Here is a 19,276-nt window from a genome sequence, read left to right as displayed (position 1 = left end):
CACACACACACACACACACACACACACACACACACACACACACACACACTTTCACAACAGCCAAGAAAGCTCTCCCAGATCAAAAAGCCAATTTCAGATGATGTTTCCAGAGCAAACTACTTGACAGTGTTCTTTTAAAATGGAGTAAAAGCAACAAGGAGGTTTTGCCAAGTCATCCCAGCCTCACCCGGCCTCCCTTCCCCGCAGATGCAGAAGCTCGTGAAGGCCGCCAAGGAGGGCACCAAGGACGGCCTGGAGAAGACGAAGGCTGTGGTGAAGCGGGGCCGCTCCTTCATCAGGACCAAGTCCTTCGCCTCTGCAGGTCTGCGGGGCGCGGCCTCGGGGAGGCTGCCTGGGCTTGGGGCTGGCTCGGGGCAGTGAGGACTCTGGGGGGCGGCAGGAAGTTGAGTGAATTCTCGCAGGGGGTGGATTTCCCCCCCCCCCCTTAACTGGCTCCTCCCAGCAGTCGGGTGATCGGGGGTCCCCCCGGGGGCTTGCTCTCCCTCCACAGAGCCCCTGGATTCTCAGCAGGGCCGTTGATAATAGAACACAGTCACGGGGGTGCGTTCACAGTGCCCGGGGCTCCTGGCACGTTTCCTGCCCCTTCACAGCTGAGGCTGGGTACGGTGGGCTCTGAGTGGGAACTCAGGATCCTCTGTGCTGGTGAGACGATTCCAGAATTCTCAGGTTCGTGAAACATTTCACTCAGGGGCAGGAGCCCGTGGCGCTTGTGTGTCAGAAAGATAGAGCCTGTCTGGGTGTGTTCACGTCGGCAGCAAGCTCTGGGCGCGGGTTCTCTAGCGTCTGAGCATGTCTGTGCGCTGGTGTGGTACGAGGTACCCGGCTGTGCGGGCAGCTGAGGGTTTACGTGCGGAATGACCGTCCTGACTCTCACTTGGTCCTTCAGGAGCACATTTCTGTGTTGCCACTACGACCTTCTGATGGGCAAAGCGGGTGCCGGCTCAGTGCAGGTTGCTGATAGCCGTGCAGGGAGAGGACGTTAAGGTCACGTGTTTCCCCTGTGAATGGCCCGGGAAGACTGTAATTGGCCGTAAAGCCACCTGGGCCTTTAAAGAAGGTGTGATCCTCACGGAGCCCCCAGCCTCTTCACGTAGGATGGACAGTGTGTCAGGGGCTGAGACAGGGATGTGGATTTTGATAGAGTGTGCTCCCCGGTGGGGAGCTGGCCGCGGGCAGGTGCCCCAGAGGGGGCCCTTCGTGGGAGGGCACACAGGCAGAGCCCCACAGGTGCAGAGGTTGGGGTTAGGGGCCCCGGAGTCTGGGGGCTGCTCAGAAATGCCGACTCGGGCCCACCCGAGACCCCTGGACCAGGATCGCAAGGGAACGGGGTCCAGGTGCACGGGGCAGGCCGGAAGCCAGCTCCAGGGGGAGAGTGACTAGAGTATCACAGGATCGTTCCTGGTTTGGGGGGCGGGGGGCCCATTACACACACCCCTGAACCCTGCAGCCTTAGCTTCCTGAGCTGTTAGGTGGGAAGCCCGGGCTAAAGTCGCGGCTCTTAGCCCTGGAGTTCACAGCAGGGAACCAGGAGCTCTTACAAATAGCGGTGCCAGGCCTCCACCCCCAGGCCGTCAGTGGACCTCTGAGGGAGACGTCCGCACGCTGGAATGTTGTGGTTTTTTTAAAGACTATCTTGTTTTTAGAGCAGTTTTAGGTTCACGGCAAAACTGAATGAAAAGTACAGAGATTTCCCATAAACCCCTAGCCCCACTCAGGCACAGCCTCCCTCCCCACTGTCATCATCCCCACCAAGTGGTCCATGTGTTACAATCGTGGACCTACACTGTCACATCACCATCACCCAGAGTCCATGGTTCACATCAGGTCTCACTCTTGCTGTTGTACATTCTGTGGGTTTGGACAAACGAATAAGGAAACATATCTATCATTATAGCATCATAGAGAGTAGTTTCACTGCCCTAAAAATCCTCTGTTCATCCTTCCCTCCCCACAGACCTTGGCAACCACTGATCCTTTTACTGCTTCCATAGTTTTACCTTTTCTAGTTGGACCCATACAGCCTGTAGTCTGTTCAAATTGGCTTCTTTCACTTAGTGATGCGCATTTAAGGTTCCTTCGTGTCTTTTCATGGCTTGGTAGCTCCTTTCTTTTTAGCTGAGTAACATCCATTGTCCGGATGGACCACAGTTTATTTTATCCACTCACCTACGGAAGGACATCTTCGTTGCTTTCAAAGTTTTGGCGATTGTGAATACAGCTGCTATAAACATCCGTGTGCAGGTTTTTGTGTGGTTATAAGTTTTTGGCTCCTTTGGGTGAACACCAAGGAGCATGACTGCTGGGTCATGTGATAAGAGGATGATTAGTTTTATAAGAAAGCACTAAACTGTCTCCCGAAGTGTCTGCGCCATCCTGCATCCCCACCAGCACTTGGTGTAGTCACTGCTCTGGATTTTGGCCGTTCCAATAGGTGTATAGACACTGTAGGTTCCTTAAAGCTCTTCTGACAGTTCTTCTGTGCAGCTAGGGTTTTGTATCTTTGAATTAGATCATCTCCAGGTTCCTATTACCTAAAATTTCCTGTGCTTTTCTGGTTTCTAGCTGTTTTGTGAATTCTTTTTTTTTTTGCGGTACACGGGCCCCTCACTGTTGTGGCCTCTCCCGTTGCGGAGCACAGGCTCCGGACGCACAGGCTCAGCGGCCATGGCTCACGGGCCCAGCCGCTCCGCGGCATGTGGGATCTTCCTGGACCCGGGCACGAACCCGTGTCCCCTGCATCAGCAGGCGGACTCCCAACCACTGCACCACCAGGGAAGCCCCATTGTGAATTCTTTAGATTACGTAGCTGCATCTAAGTTTTTAGAAATGAATTTAATTTTGGTCTAGAATTTTTGATCTTGGGGAAGTTGTGCTTTTTACAGACTTCTAGTGAGAAAGGGAGAAAGCCAGGAAGTTACTAAGTCTCCCTTCGTTTTCCCTGACTATCGAGTGTTGGTTCTTAGTCATTCACAGCTGCTTTTCTTTGTTTCTGACTTTGATATGTTATAGATTAAGACATTGAAATATGTATTTCTACTCTGCCATCTAGGTGTTCAAATGACACCTCAGCTTTTTGAAGTTAGACTTCAAGTATTGAAAGTCTCAAATATCAACAAACACCACATTCCTCTTGGGGGAAGGATGTTTTCTTGGGTTTGTTAAAACTTCACTTTACTCATTGCTGGGCGGAAAGGAGTCGTAGAACTGAGGTGTCTGCCCAGGGTGTTGCTTTGACAGCCAGCTTGACTGCGCTGTGATGTTATATCCTGTTTCAGTGTGAAACTAGCACATTCTGTCTTCCTTTAAGACCACAGACCCTGTCTTGAAGAGGAACAGAACTTGTTCATTGACGTGGACTGCAAGCATCCGGAAGCCGTCCTCACCCCAATGCCCGAAGGCTTGTCTCAGCAGCAGGTAGGATGCGCAGGGCGGATGCCCCCGTGCTTACACCAGGACGGCTGTGCTGGCTGGGAATTACCTGCTGGCACAGGCTCCCAGCCATTCCAGCCACCTGGGCTCGTCCACTGGCCTCTCCTGGTCCAGCAAGGAAGGGGTTAACCCAGCAGCGAGCCTACATATTTTGAGTATCAGCCCCAGTGTAATTGTAAAACTGCGTGGAATATCTGCATTCTTTGTGAGGGTCATTTATACTCATTCACACTGATGGGACATCTCCACAGAGGGACTAGATGTGACTGTAAAGTGTGTGTGTGTGTACATAGTACCTGAGTCTGAGATTAAAAGATAGATTTCCAGCGGCTCACGAAGTTAGCCGAATATCAATGAATTTCTTCATCTCTGAAAATACTGTAGGTAGCAGAGGGAAGATATTCCGTGGTTTCCATTTGATTATCTTTGGGTAAAAGGAAAGGAAAGCTTCGGAAACAAGGGCGTCAGAGACAAGGGCGTACCACAGAGTTGGGGGCACTGAGGGGAGGAGTTGATGGTTTCGGGTGGGGTGTGATATGAGTTTTTCCCACGTGGGCAGCCTGATGCAGGTCATGGAGACCGAGAGAGATGACAGATGTTGTAAATAGATGATGTAGGTAGATAGACGTAGGTGGGTGATAGGTATACAGGGTGGTTGATAGATGCATGCATCATACACACGACACGCGTGCACAGATGTGGTGTGCAGACAGAACCACATACAAATCCTCTGTGGCAGGTTCAGAGTCTGGTAAGAAAGATGACGAGCTGCGTTGCAAAGGCTGCCGAGGGGCTGTTAGCCGTAGGTCAGGCTGGAGGAGGAAGCTGGCTCTTGTTTGGGTTGCAGGGGGCAGCAGAGCGGGTTGAAGGTGCTAGTGAAGTGTCTGGTGTGTGGGTGCTGGGCTGTGAGAGGCCGGGCTCGTGTGCTCAGGAGGGGACACGTCAGGCAGGTGTAAAGGTCACCCCCCTCATCCTTGCATGCCCCCTGTGGAGCACATTCACAGGAGGACACCCAGGCCCAGAGGGGCCTTGTGGTCAGGTGGCATTGGGCGACGGGCGTGTCCGGGTCCGGTGCCCCCCTGGACCCCGCGTCCTCAGCTCCCTCGTGCTCCTGGGGTTGAAATGTGGCCGCGTTGCTGGCAGCGACGTGTTGACGGTTTTTGCAGGAGCAGAGAGGCTGCTCTTCGCTGCCCCCCTGCTCGCTGCCCAAGTTCCTGGCTCACCCACCTCATTTTAGCCTCACGAGTCTGAGAAAGGGCACTGATTGCTCAGAAATACTCTCGATGTTTCTGGGAGGCCTCCCCTGGGGCTCCAGGACTTGGGTCCCCTTCCGGGACGTTGTGGGGGTCACGTGGTTGGGAGGCCCGCGGAGCCTCCCCATGGGGGGCCCGCGGGGGAGGGACTGTGGCCGCCGTGCAGACGCATGTAGGTGCGGGGCGTCCCTGGCCAGGCCGAGGCTTGGCGACAGCAGGGCCTGCGGGTCGGCCAGGGGACGGGGGACAAGGGAGTTTCGAGCCCGCAGGATCTCAGCAGACACACACACCTGCCAGTCAGTTTTGTCCCCCGGAGGGCCGGGTGGTGACAACGAGGACGGGTCCCTGGTGCAGAAAGGGCACCTCTGTAGGCGCCCCCCCACCCCGGCCCAGTTCCCACCCCGGGCCCCGCACTGGGGCAGGGGAAGCTCCCGCCAGGCCGCTCACTTGTTCCGCCAGCGCCGTCCTCCTTCCCTTGAAACGGGGACATGGCGTCTGTGGTGTCTTCCTCGTGGCCCCACAGGACAGTGACGCGGCGCGTGTGGTGGCCCTCGGCTGCAGGCGCCACGCCAGGCGCACGGCGGCCAGAGAGGGTCTGTGTTTCGGTTTCTGCGCTGCTCCCCGCAGGCTCCCTTCTTACCCCCCGGTTCACAGAGGTTGCTTTCCCCACTGGTTACTGCTTGTTCTCTGGGGAGTTTTCCGTTAAAGGATTAAACCCGACGTCAGTGCTCTTTGAATTTTTTCTTCCAAAGTTGAAATAAGGTAACGTATCTGTCAGGAAGAATGCTGCATGTGAAGCGTTCTTTACATGCCCAGTTTGGTGGGAGGAAAGCCTTTACTTCCTGGGTTGTCATTTACTTGAAAGGTGGCACCGAAGCTGAAGGATGAGGCCAGCATCCTCTGCCGTCCGGCCTCTGATCCAGGGTCCAGGCATAGGGAGGGGCTGCTGTCCTCCTCCTCCTCCTCCTCCTCCTCCTCGTCTCCGCCCCTCCCCTTTACCCCTCCCCTCCCCTCCCCTTTACCCCCTCCTTATCCTCTTCCTCTCTCCCCCTCCCCCTCTCCCCTCCCCCCTTTACACCCTCCTTCTCCTCCATTGCTCTAATCACCTCCTGGCCCAGGCACATCTCCCGCGGGTCCCCGTGGCCTCGTAGGATCTCAGTCCAGGGCTGAGGTCTCCCTGCAGCCTCGGGGTCAGGGTCCCGGGAAGCCTGAGGCCTGAGGACCCGTGTTGGCTGTGCTGTCCACGCACTGAGTTTAACTGAGGGGCTGACCCGACCTGCGGGAGCCCTGGGATCTGGGGGAGATTGGGGGTTTTATTTTGTATTTTTCAGTAACACCAGTTCCAGGTCCTTTGACCTGATACATTAGTGTCATCTCAGGACTTAAAAAAACATATTTAATTCCTAGGTGAGACCCCCCCGCCCAAATCCTGAAATATCCTGACCCCAGAGTTGAGACAGTGTGTGGGAATCTGAATTTTGGGAGAAGGCTGGTCCACATTTGACCATCCGCAGTTTGGGGGTGTCTGGGTCGTGGGGTGCCACCCTCGTTTCAGAGGGAGGGGTCATCGCTGTGGCCGCGTGTGCTTGTGCTTTAATTCCAGACTCATCTGCCTTTTACACACATCACTTTCTTCCTTAAGTGTCCTTGAAGGTTGCTTTTTGCCTTCGTTTTGTGAAGGAGCCGCCCTTCTGTAAGGAGAGGAGTCGCTCCCTTGTGGATGTCGGTGACTTGACAAGAGGCGCGCCCCGAGGATGTGCCTTCTGCCGCCAGGTGGCGTCGCGGCTCCTGGGATGGGGCTGCCGGGGGTGGGGTTAGGAGCAGCCTTGTCCTTTCTATGCTCCACTTGCCATTTATTGGCAAAAACAACTTTGCGAATGGTGTGTAAACTGGACAAAAGTGCCCAGTGTCGTCATTGGCCTTAAACAGGCATCTTACAGCCAGAAACTTGTGCTTGCGTGTCCTCTAGTCATGAAAACAAATCCCAAAGTGATGTCACTGTTTGAAATGCAGGCATCTCAGGTCTGGAGGAGTTTTTGCACCTGGAATTGACGTTGGTAATTTACTCTCTGCGTTCCTAGCCTTGTAGGCTTCTAATGGCCTCAAAACAAAACAAAACTGTACCTCCACCTTCCAAAAGTTGTTTTTTTTAAAAAAAAAACTTTGGAATAATGATTTTAGATGTGTTGGTAATAGCATTCTTTGAGTCAAGACTGGAAGGGTTTTTTTTCTATGTTTAATGTATACATGAAATACCATGTAATTCCATGCTTGGCAGATAAAATACAACCCGTTAATTCAGTTCATTATTGTTGGATGAGTGAATGAAATTGTTGTTAATGCCGTGATTTAATTGTGTTACTGTAGTTGTGGTTTATAATTTGAGGTTTACAAATAACAGAATTGTAGTGATGGGGAACCAACGTTTTGTGCCCATCATGGTAGGTAGTTAATGCACTAATATATTTTAAGGCCTTGGGAGTTTTCATTCATGTACTGTCTTGAAAACAAAAAACTTTTTTGTCCACAAGCCTCAACAGAAGTCACATTTATCTGTTGTGTTTTCTGAGGCAGGTTTTGACTGTTGTCTTTTCAAATTCTCAACAGGTCGTAAGAAGATACATTCTGGGTTCGGTTGTCGACAGTGAGAAGAGCTACGTGGATGCCCTCAAGAGGATTCTGGAGGTATCTAAACGCCACATTGTATAATGGATATGTTTCCTGAACCTATGAATTATAAAATACTCAAATTGGCAAAATTCTTAAAAGAATCTGAGAATTGTGTCTGTGTATTGACATCAAAGGTCGCCTAGGGCTTCCCTGGCGGCACGGTGGTTGGGAGTCCGCCTGCCGATGCAGGGGACGCGGGTTCGTGCCCCGGTCTGGGAGGATCCCACATGCCGCTGAGTGGCTGTGCCGCTGGGCCTGCGTGTCCGGAGCCTGTGCTCCGCAATGGGTGGGGCCGCAATGGTGGGAGGCCCGCATACCGCAAAAAAAAAAAAAAAAAAAAGGTCGCCTGGTCTGTTTGGGCACAAACGTAGCTGCACAGGTGAGTTTCTCCGCGTTCTTTCATGAACCCTGAGAAAAGCCTGGGCCGTCCTTGTGCGTTTCTGCCTCAGCAATACGAGAAGCCGCTGTCTGAGATGGAGCCCAAGATCCTGAGCGAGAGGAAGCTGAAGACGGTCTTCTACCGGGTCAAGGAGGTCCTGCAGTGCCACTGCATGTTCCAGATCGCTCTGGCCAGCCGCGTGGCCGAGTGGGACTCGGTGGAGATGATCGGAGACGTCTTCGTGGCCTCGGTAACCGAGCCGGCGTGCCCAGAGGGTCTGCGGGGCTCCCCTGGGCTCAGGGCCCCTCCCTTCTCCCACGGATGCCTCAGGGTGGGTGTCCTGCCGGCCTGAGCCCAGCGGCACCCCACAGCGCCCCGGCCGACCCTGCGGAGCTCTCTGCGGGGGCTGGTCTGAGGTCGGGAAGCTGAGCACGCGTGTGCGCCCAGGGGAAGGATGTAGAGAGAAACGTCCAGAGGCTCCGGTGGAGCTGCCCCTGGAACACTTCAGACTACACACCGTCCAGCTTGGGAGGCATCACAGGCAACTTGATGATGGTTTCGTCGCCGAGTCAGGGCCCTGCTTGTGAACGGTTTTGTGGGGTTGTCGGCGTTAAGCCCTCACAGGGTCTCACCCCTCCTGGGAACCGCCTTGTGGAAAGATACCCACCTGTTTCCCTCAGCCTTGTGCTCCCTGACCTGGTGTCCCGTTGTGCGGGCGCAGCCTCCGGGCCCCGCGGTGACACAGGACGCGAGGGGACGCGAGCTGGTCCCACAGCTGCGCTGACCTTTCCCAGCAGGAGCCGCCGCAGCCCTGAGCTCCAGCGCTGGGTTGGCTACGAGCCATTTATCTTCGGCCCGTTTGTGAATCGTCCACACTGCGGACTGGCTAGTTTTCTATCTAGAGGTAGCAGAGGGATTCTGAAGTTGATTGAGGACAGCACTGTCAAGAGACAAGAGCTTGAAAGAATTTTACACTTGATCTTAGCCAAAAGGCCGAGAAGCGATTTGAAAGAATTTTAAGTGTCCGTATACTTAGAGGAGTGCTGTAATGTGATACGTGAAACCTTGTTTCTATATATTCTGTGCGTGTGCTTAACGAGGTATATAAAGTATGCTTTGAACGTAATGTGGAAAGAGAGTTCTTACTAAAATGAATTTGCATAACCCCCTTCAGTGATCTTTATGAAAAACAAAAAAGAGATATTGGACATTTACTTTTTTATTGCATTTCTGCCTATTTTATATATTAGTTTCAACTCTTAGTCCGTCCTTCTTAAAATGTTTACCTTGGGAACATTTTTTTAATGTAGAAGAAAATCTTTTTAAAAAATATATAATTTAGATGAAAGCATTTCTTCTCTAAGTGGCCCCACATCTACTTATGGGACTCGCTGTCTGTCCTCAAGAATATGTGGGATCTTAGAAGCATAAAAGGGAGTGAGGCCAATGTCTCTGCCTCTGGAAACCTTTGCGCTTTTGGGAAAATTGGGCAGTGGACTTATGTGGCGTTGCCCCTCAGCCTGGGGAAACAGGTGTGGTCAGCTGTCCTCCCCTGAGCATCTCAAGGGGATGGTTAGGTCAGGATGCTGGGCCCTCCACATGCTGAGGTGCAGGACATTCTGTCCTGGAGGTGAAATCCACAAAATGCCAGTCAGCAGGAATTTAAAAGAGGATGTCTGTAAACACCATCTTTATACGACTGTAGACTGTAGTCAGGAACATTTCTTAACTGAAACCCAAACTTGCCACAGTTTTGAGCAGGGCAGCCTTCAAGAGCATTGGCAACTAAGATCAACCAGCCATTGAAAAAACCCTAGCAAGTCTGCTTAAGAAAACAATGATCACACACAGTCATAATGAAGTTTATCCTATGAAAACATCACAGTGACCGAGCGGTTATCGTTAGCACGGGTTCCGGCCTTTCATTGTGAGCTTGGAGAGGAAGCCGTTGGATTCTGCATTACTGACATTTCTTAATTTCCTCTTGTATTGCAGTTCTCTAAGTCCATGGTGCTGGATGCTTACAGTGAATATGTGAATAATTTTAGCGCAGCTGTGGCAATCCTTAAGAAAACGTGTGCTACAAAACCTGCTTTTCTTGAATTTTTAAAGGTAGGCACTTTTAAAATGTTTTTTGTGTTTCATCACCCTCTGATAACAGCTTTGATGTCAAGATACTTTGTAGTGAAATTTCACCAAACCTTCCCTCTAAATGTATCATGTTATTTATTGTAAAGGTTTTAGCAGCAACAGGACCCTGGGTGTTGGATCAGGGCTGGAAAGGATGATGAAGTTTTTAGTGACAGCATAGCTCTTTGAAAATAACCTTCATTTGCACATCCTTAGACATATGTGGATAGACGGGAGGGGTCAGAAAGTGGAGATCAGACCCCGAACCAAGTGGCCAGCTGTTGCTCAGCACAGCGTTAGGAGTAACAGAAGGGGGCTTTGGAGTCGGTCGGGGGCTCCGTGGCTTCTTTGGGTCAGGCAGTGAGCAGACCCCCTAAAGATGAGCCCCCGCGGTGGGTAGGGGGGCTGCATGGTCCGCTCCTCCTCTGACATCGGGTGTCGATGGGTGACATTGAATCAGCGAGGCTGGGACGTAAACATGCCCAGAGGGCTCTCTGCCCGTGGAACCAGGATAAAGTTCCCCTTCAGATACTGAGTCCAGGGGCCGGGCCGGGGCCGGAGTCTCATCTGCCTGAGGCTCCAGTTTGCATTATGACCTGGGACCAAAGCCTGTTCCTGTTACGTGAACTGTGTTCTTGGAAGGTTCTGCCACCTGCACAGTGAACCCTGGGGGGTGTCCTCGCCCAGGGTGAAGGCTTATTTAGGCTGAGCTATACCCCCTCCCTCTCATGTGATATGGTGGTTCCCACTGAGGCAGGACCCGGGTGGAGGTGGCCCGTCCTTAGATCGACCCCACTCTGGAAAGCTGCAGTTGGCGCTCTGGCCTTCCCCTGTCACAGCAGGAGAAAGGAAACACGGGACGACCTAAAGTATACTTTTTCTGAGGAGTTTGTTGTGGTCCTGCTGGTGCCGACAGTAGCTGACAGGAGGCCACCGCAGCCCCACCGTCAGGCCGCCAGCCCCCGGCGGCCTAGGAAGGCAGGCCATCCAGTCCCCTGTCCTACCCCAGGCGCCTGGTGTCCACGAGGTCAAGCCGGGCTCTGGGCTCCGCACCGCGTGGCCCCTCAGCTGGAGAGAGCTGGGGACTCCTCCCCAGTTTGTAAATGGTCAGCCTGGGGTGTCCCCTCCTGCCAGAGAAGCCTCCCCTGCGGAGGGAAGGGGGCGCCTGGCCCTGGACTCCCTCCCCCCCCCGGCCTCCCTTGGGGAGACTTGCCAGGACACGGACACGCCTCAGCCACACCCCGAATCTCCACGGCAGAGCGAGGGCTGAAGTGGGGAGGTTTGTCCCAATGCAGGACACGCCGCGGCAGCCGCAGGGACTGTGCCCCAGGGGCAGGGCAGGGGCCTTTAGGGGCCCGTGCTACTCCAACTTGGGATTCTGTCACTTTCTTCTTCTTTCTTCTTTTTTTTTTTTTTGTAGCTGCACTTTGTTGTGATTGTAGAATCTTAGAAACTAGTTTGACTCTTAGAGTATTGAAATCAGCTCATAAATGGCTCTTAAAACATCAAAGAAAAATATTGAAGCTTTCAGTTCAGAAACCAGCCAGGGCTCGCCGCAGCCTGAATGACGTCAGCGTGCACTGGCGGTGTGTGAGGTGTAGAAGGTGTTTGGAGCAGGTTTGGAGGCAGCCTCTCCGTAGAGGGGAGCAGGGGCGAGCTCCCCCCGGGGCGGCGTCCAGGCGGGAGCCGCGAGTGCCGGCCCTTTGTCGCCCGCAGCAGTGCCAGGAGGCCAGCCCCGACCGCGTCACGCTGCACAGCCTGATGATGAAGCCCATCCAGAGGTTCCCGCAGTTCATCCTCCTGCTCCAGGTGAGGCCTCCTGCGCGATCCGGCCAGTGGTCCCGTCGTGCCGTCGTCCGTCCCTCCGTGTCCAAGCGTCTCCTCGTGGAGACGGCAGGCTCTCAGCTGCCCCCGCTCCCAGGTCGCTTACATCAGGGCAGGGCCAGGGGCGGCGAGACCCCAGCCTGCAGCTGCCGGTCCCTCTGGCCCCCACCCGTGCTGAGCTCCTCTCCTGGGCCCGTCGGGACCCCCCCTCGTCAGCATAGACTCTGGGGGGGTGAGAGGGACTTGTTATGAACACCACATGCCCCTCCCCCCATCCCTCAGGAAATTCCGAGGGTTGTAGGGGCCCCGGGCCAGGGACCTGAACGGGGGCAAAGCCGAGTGAGTTTTCATTAACCACACGCGCTCGTGCCCTGGGGGAGGCAGGCTGGTCACCAGGCAGGTAGACACAAGATGTCCAGGGTCCTGCTCTGGGGTCAGGTGTGTGCCCAGTGGGGAGGGGCAGGCCCAGAAAGCTGCCGGTCAGCCGCAGAGCCGACCCGCTGCTTGGAGAGCGGGAGCTGCGCAGAGAGATTTCCCAGATACTCCGACCGTACGTTTTTTTAGACTAAGAATTCTCAGTTAGGTACGTGCGTTGATCTAAAGAGTAGAGCTGGCTTTGAGTGCAGACATAAAGCATCGTCGGATCAGGAAGGCCTTGCCCTGCCGTGTGATGTGCTGTCAGGCCCCCGAGCCCTGGGACCCGCGCGCCTTGCGGGCTCGGCTCACCCTCCTTAGATGAGCGTCAGGGCGTTTGAATCGGTTATTACTGAAGAGGGTCTGCAGTGGCCTCCGCCTCTTCCGGTTTCTCAGTGAACACTCAGCTCGTTTCTAGAGTTAAATCAGGTGACTTGTTGGCTCCCCTAGTCATTAAAAGTGATGAAAGATGAACTGTGAAACCATCCCCAGGGACAGGGAGGGTGCGTCAAAGGCCTTGAGGCCTCGCTGGGCCCGCCCGTCACACGGTTCCAAATTTTAAAAATTGGTTCTTGTAAGAAGTTTGCTCTTTCCTTTTATTTTTATTTTTACTTCCCTCTAAATGTTTCAGTTTGCTGAGCAGAAACAGATGAGAATTCTTAAAGTCCGAATCCAGTTACGATAAACTCCAGGGCTTTGGTTTAAACACATGTCCTCGTGGACAGACGCGGCCCCTGGGCCTGGCCCTTCCCGCGTCCCTTAGAGCTTCCTGTACGGCTTGTCCCCTCCCACGCCCCCGACCCTCCAGGGCAGGAAACAGCCTTCACCCCGGCCTGATGGCGGCACAGCACCCAGACGGCTGGTCCCAGGTTTGTGTGAATGCGGTTCCCGTGGGCAGGTGTTCAGTCCTTCCTGCGGTCTGAGCACAGGCAGTTCGCAGGGGCAGGGGGCTCAGACAGAGCAGGGCCGGTTCCCAGGAGAACGCAGTCGGCGTCAGAGGGGCGGTGTCTGTACTTCTGTATTTCCGTACTTCAGAGATACCTACAGGTCCGTGTGCAGGGACCCTGCTCTGCGGGTAAGATGCTCCTGGGAGTTGGTCCTGGAGAGGAACGGGGTGGGAGATGGGCAGGTGCTTCCCTCCCGCCGAGCTCCGAGCCCTGCTGCGCCTGCGTGCGCCGAGGGGGCGGCGAAGGGGGATGGCGTGGAGGGGCCTGTGCCTCTGACCCCCGGCCGCTCCCCTGCCTCTCCTCGTCTCACCACACCTGACCCTTCTTGGCTCTCGGGGCCTGTTACCTGTAGTTGCGATGACCCTATAGCCGTCCCCCAGAGCTCGGGATCAGGCTGTGGCCGTGGCTTTTCTGGGCTGCCGGTTTCCACCATGTGCTCCCCCAGGAGGCTCTGTCTTTATCCCGACTCCCGTGTTCTCCCCCGTATTGTACCCCAATAAGTAACAGCCTGGCAGCCGCCGCGCACCCCCCGTTCCTCCGCTCAGCTGTCCGTCCACGTGCGGCGCTGGTTCTGCAGATGGTGCTGGGATCCGGGCGGGCGCGACCCAGCTGCGCTGCTGGTACCAGAGCTCCTGCGAAGATGATTCATTCTGCTTGTAGGGTTTGACGTGGCTCACAGGGAAACCATCGCGTGGAGCAGTGTGTGTTGTTCATTCAGACGGGGAACATGCGATCGTTAGGCGAGTTCTTTCCAGACCGAAGAGAACAGGAAGCTTAAAAAGACAGGGCTGCTGAAGCTCCCGGGGGCGGGTGGGCCGGGTGGCCCGGGCAGGGAGGCCTCGGTCTGGCTCGCCCTCCTCTGCGAAGCCGGCAAGGTGACTGCACCCGGCGCGTAGACGTCCCCCTCGAAAGTTGACTCAGAGCCTGGAGTTGGCTCTCACCACGCTCGCGGTGCTGTTGGTGCCTGTGCTGTGCTCCTGCAGGGCCGCCGCGCTCCGCCGGAACCAACGGCTCAGAGCTGGGCGCTCCGGACGCAGACCCACCAGCGGGAAGGGGACTCCGGCCGTCTGTGGGTCCACTGGTCTGGCTCACGCTGAGAACAGCAGCCTGACCGTTACCAGAGAGCAGAGATTTCTGAGGTCCTGGCGAGCTCGCAGTAGGGATGGGTCCCTTCCTGGAAAATGGTGTCTTGTTTCCATTCCCATCCCCGTTGAATAAGGCAGTTTTGTTTTTGCAAAAGGAGCTTTGAACGTTCAGCCAGATTGTGACTCACTGAGTTTGTTACCCTTTCCCAGGGCTTACTTTATTCCCCAGAAGCAGCGGATGCCAGGGCCAGCCTCCGGCTGCCAGAGTCGCGGGATGCTGTCGGCGGGGGTGCGCGGTGACCGCCCGCTGCTCCCACCCCCGCATCACACGTCCGCCTCCCCTCTGCCTTGTTCCTCCTCAAGGACATGCTGAAGAACACGCCCCGAGGACACCCTGACCGGCTGCCCCTCCAGATGGCGCTGACGGAGCTCGAGACGCTGGCGGAGAAATTAAACGAGAGGAAGAGGGACGCTGATCAACGCTGCGAAATCAAACAGATCGCAAAAGCCATAAACGAGCGGTACCTGAACAAGGTGGGGAGTTTTCCCCTCTGTGCTGAGGCTGCCCTGCTTCGTGCTAATGAGCCTTCGCCCTCTGAGCCACTTATCACTAACCTCCTGGAACCTCTCGGCCAGTCCCTTGGCCCAGAGTTCTTGACTGAGGGTCCGTGGCGAGCCTTGGGGTCACGAACGCTGCACAGTGTGCACAGAGCCTTCGTAGTCTGTGCATTTTCTCAGGAAAGGGGCTCGCAGATTGACTAGGTCCTCACATGGACCCAGGACCCCGAAAAGGTTAAGAGCCACTCTTTTAGCCGAATTTTACTCTCACAATGCAGTGTTTCATCCCAGTCCTACTTGAAGCATAGATACTCACGTGCATTCTTACTTGTATCCACGGTGCGTGGACTGGGCTGTATTTGTCATGAAGAAGGGACGCAGAACACAGCATGAAAGCAGTACCTCAGCACAGCTGTACTTCAGCTTCATATTTACAAAGCCATCTTCCTGCCACCATAATCCAGTTTCACACAGGCTTTGCCGTTTTTATCTGAAGCTCTAGTCCACAGGAAGAGGTTAATGGATATGAGCCGTGTTAAATAATTCTGTTTTGTCAGCAGGGGTACTTTCCTACTGGATACTGACATCCAGTGATGTAACTACAAGAACTTTATTGTCATATGTTTTAAGCTTCGGTTTTCCCTGATTCTCCACAGGATTTGTCCAGGAATTTTTACAGGCAGAAAATTCCCTTCGCTGATATTCTCGAGGTGGCCCATGTTGTTTAAAATCCTGCTTCCCTATGGTACCCGAATGTCTGGGAACCCCCGACAGTCCGAGGGCCCTCAGAGGTGACGCATTGCTTACCGTTGCGCTGGTGAGGTTGCAGCCTCACCCCCGTGAGGTCGGCCGGCCAGTGTGGACGTCTGGGCCAAGGACTCCGGATTTCCTTCTGGGCTGAACGGCTAAAATAAATTCTGTATGACCTATGTCACTTTACTAGTAAATATGAAGCCTCTTTCCAGAGAACCAAGAGTCCTTTGTTTGGCCCAGAGAAGTAAAACGTGGCAAACCATGAGCAGTCAGGAGGTTTTCTTCAGTTTGCTGTCCTTGGGAAAAGTAAGATCCCAGACGTTCCCGGTTGATACGGCGTCCTAAGTAACAGAAAGGTTGGGGCGACCGTCTGTAAGGATCGGAGCGTGTATTCCGAGGAGTCACTGAAAGAGAGAGAGCACATGGGGTGACAGGTGAAAACCAGCGGAGCCCTCGTGGCTGCGTGAGCATCTCATAGCTAGAGAAACTGCTCACGTAAGGAAGTTAGATCCCCACCACTGTGTAGATTCCTTAAAAAAAAAGCCACTTTTTGAACTCTATACCGTACATGCACGAAGTGTGATTGGGAATATAAGGATTATCTGTAGAGAAGAAAGAATCTATAAAACCTTGATGTTGTCTGCGCATGTATTTTGCCAGGCTTCATTCTCATTGTTCTTCTTTTTCTCGGTGGTCTTTGAACGTCCAGCTTCTCAGCAGCGGGAGTCGCTACCTCGTCCGCTCCGACGACGTGGTAGAAACCGTCTACAACGACCGGGGGGAGATCGTGAAAACCAAGGAGCGCCGGCTCTTCATGCTGAATGACGTGCTCATGTGCGCCACGGTCAGCGCCCGGTAGGTCAGCGCCCGGCAGGTCAGCACCCAGTAGGTCAGCGCCTGGCAGGTCAGTACCCAGTAGGTCAGTGCCCAGTAGGTCAGCGTCCAGTAAGATGCATGGCCCTGCGGGGAGCTCTGTGGTCACAGGCGGTCTGTGTCTCGGTGAGCGGATGCCTTCGCTTCCCCTTCACTCTGGACAGATGTGTATGCAGAACTCAGCCTCTCATCCTGTGACTTGCATGGGTCCAGGGAGGGTCCCCGACTCACTGCTGGTGGAGCTGAGGGGCGCGTGGGTGGGTTTTCTCTGTAAACATCAGGCAGATGTCAGAGCTGGAAACTGAACCGAACTCCGTTTCTAGCCATCCTGAATCAGCTATGGTTCCTGTCCGTATCATCGTTCAAATCCTTTCTCATTAGTTGCTTCTCTATAAATATGTTTTTGATGGTTTTTCTTATAAAATTTGGGTATATTGGGCTTCCCTGGTGGCGCAGTGGTTGAGAGTCCGCCTGCCGGTGCAGGGGACACGGGTTCATGCCCCGGTCCGGGAAGATCCCACATGCCGCAGAGCGGCTGGGCCTGTGAGCCATGGCCGCTGGGTCTGCGTGTCCGGAGCCTGTGCTCCGCAACGGGAGAGGCCACAACAGTGAGAGGCCCGCGTACCACAAAAAAAAAAAAAAAAGAAAGAAAAAAAATTGGGTATATTTATACTCTCTGAAAACCCACTGTGGAACCGCGTGGTCAGTCCTGGTGGGAACGCCAGAAGCACCCAAGCCCGCAGTTCAGAGGCGTCTCTCTTGAGTCTCCAAGGGACGAGGCGTCCCGTGACTGACTCCTTGGCTGTGCCTGACACGAGGGTTTCTGCCCCTTGCAGCACCTCCCATGACAGCGGTGCCCTGACATCGACCGGCCAGAGGTATTTGTTGAAGTGGAGCGTCCCTCTCGGGCACGTGGAAGTGATAGAATACGGCGGCGGCGAGGGCGCGGGGGAGAATGGCAGGGGTCCCGTGGTGCCCGCGCCCGAGAGCCTGGCAGTGGTGGCCGGCGCCAAGCCAAGTGAGTGATGCGTCTGGGACGCGCTTGCAGGTCTGGGGCCGCCATGGCTCTGATGTAACCTGCTCGGTCCTCAGCCCCTCACCGTGTCAGGAGACCTGGTTAAGACGGTAAATCTGTCGGGTGACACGGTCCTAGAGCCTGTGCTTATGAACATTGGCTGGCGCACGTGGACACACGTGCCAGCCGGGAGGCTCCTCTCTGAGCCTGTCCCCGTCGGGGTCCGGGGGTGGGGGCCCTGCCCTTGGGATGCATTCCATCTTCCTGGTTCGCGTCCTGTCCTGCGCTTCCCGCCAGCAGCTGCGGCGGGGGCCCTGCTCTCTCCGGAGGGTGCATTGAGTGGATGCAGAGAAGGTCCCAGAGAGCGTGGGCCTGGGTGGTGGTCTCAGCTCTGCCACCCCTTCCCCTTCGGTCTCCATGGAGGTGGTGCCCGCCTGTGCCTTTCACAGAGAATCGGGGGAAGAGGGTCCCGGCGCTTGCCCAACAGTCTTATAATACACTTATTGTTACTAAACGGTCTGAAGATTCTAGATCTTGAACTTGGTGTCATAATCATTACTTTCTTCTTCTGTTTTCTTTTTGTTTTGCTTTGTTTTTATCCAAGTAAAGCCTGGCTAAATTTACTCACTGACTGGCCTTGGCCCCTGAGTTGTGGAGCACTTAGAGTACAGTGAATGGGAACTTCCCATAAATTGTTTTATATATAAAATGAGCCTTTATGTTTAAATTTATAATACTAAAAATAAGTGTGTCAGGGCTTCCCTGGTGGCGCAGTGGTTGAGAGTCCACCTGCCGATGCAGGGGACGCGGGTTCGTGCCCCAGTCCGGGAAGATCCCACGTGCCGTGGAGCGGCTGGGCCCGTGAGCCATGGCCGCTGAGCCTGCGCGTCCGGAGCCTGTGTTCCGCGACCTTTTAGACTGTGGTGTTTCTGACACGGTCAGAAGGAGGCTGCTTTTGAAAGATGCAGCTTTTCTGAGCGAACATGCACGTTCATTTGGGTTTACAGGAACAGGTCACGGTGACTGTTGGGTCCCATCTGATGGGGCGTCTCTTTTATCGTTTGTTCTTCTTCTTCGCCTGATGTTAACAGTCTTGCGGTTTGGTGGTCTGCTTGGGATGCTAGTTCCTTGAGCATGTGCTCCTAAACTCCTGAATTGCTGATGAAAAAATCATGCTCCTGTTTAAATAACATGCATACCGTCTCAACTAACAATCGAAATGCCAAACTGTATCACAGACTTTTGTAAGGAGGGACCAGCTGAGGAGTGGTTTTGGGAGGGGGACAGAGTGGGAAAGGGCGGGAGGGAGAAGCGGTCTCCCAGTTGACTTGATTGATTAAAATTTTACTTAGAGCAATGTGAAGATTTTGTGTGTTAAATGTTCTTAAAAATCCGTTTAAATTACTTGGAAGTATAGCAAATCCTATTTACGTCTTGGTTTTGTGAACAAAAATAATGCCTTTGTGTGTATTACAATGGACGCAATCCCAAGGTGGATTTGTGATCAAGATTGCCTCATTGTGTTCAGATCTCCAAGGATGCCTGCGCTCCATGAAGTAGATGCTGTGTTACAGGGAACACTGCGTTCTCACGTTCAACTTCTAATTTATGGTTCGTACTGAGCCAACTTAGAATAAGATTCAAGTCAGCAGTATCGAAAAGCAGAAAGCAGGATGACTTAATTTGTAAAATATTACACGCGAGAAAGAACCTGGACTGTTTCCTGCTGCATTTGAGCCCTAGACGTTATCTCGAGCTCCTGTCAGCTATGGCCCTAGATGTTATCTCGAGCTCCTGTCAGCTATGGCCCTAGATGTTATCTGTCTCGAGCTCCTGTCAGCTATGGCCCTAGATGTTATCTCGCGCTCCTGTCAGCTATGGCCCTAGATGTTATCTGTCTCGAGCTCCTGTCAGCTATGGCCCTA

General features: G+C 54.2%; 1 protein-coding gene across 5 annotated transcripts in view; it reads left to right on the top strand.

Annotated features, from left to right (window-relative positions):
- ARHGEF10 (Rho guanine nucleotide exchange factor 10) overlaps nucleotides 1-19,276 on the top strand; it is an 88,269-nt gene that overhangs the window by 36,225 nt on the left and 32,768 nt on the right. For 4 of the 5 annotated variants that reach the window (XM_027122546.1, XM_027122548.1, XM_027122544.1 and 1 more), the window contains 9 exons: nucleotides 208-322; nucleotides 3,329-3,435; nucleotides 7,311-7,388; nucleotides 7,823-8,002; nucleotides 9,748-9,864; nucleotides 11,599-11,691; nucleotides 14,516-14,686; nucleotides 16,173-16,318; nucleotides 17,173-17,354. In XM_027122546.1, the coding sequence (XP_026978347.1) occupies nucleotides 208-322; nucleotides 3,329-3,435; nucleotides 7,311-7,388; nucleotides 7,823-8,002; nucleotides 9,748-9,864; nucleotides 11,599-11,691; nucleotides 14,516-14,686; nucleotides 16,173-16,318; nucleotides 17,173-17,354 (1,189 nt within the window). The remainder of the gene's footprint in view (nucleotides 1-207; nucleotides 323-3,328; nucleotides 3,436-7,310; nucleotides 7,389-7,822; nucleotides 8,003-9,747; nucleotides 9,865-11,598; nucleotides 11,692-14,515; nucleotides 14,687-16,172; nucleotides 16,319-17,172; nucleotides 17,355-19,276) is intronic. The other variant, XM_027122547.1, reaches the window with a different exon arrangement.

Source organism: Aethalodelphis obliquidens, unplaced genomic scaffold (genome assembly GCF_003676395.1).
Source record: "Aethalodelphis obliquidens isolate GAN/ISIS:26980383/991018 unplaced genomic scaffold, ASM367639v1 scaffold25, whole genome shotgun sequence".
Classification (NCBI taxonomy): domain Eukaryota; kingdom Metazoa; phylum Chordata; class Mammalia; order Artiodactyla; family Delphinidae; genus Aethalodelphis; species Aethalodelphis obliquidens.
This window is presented reverse-complemented; position numbering and strand designations above follow the sequence as displayed.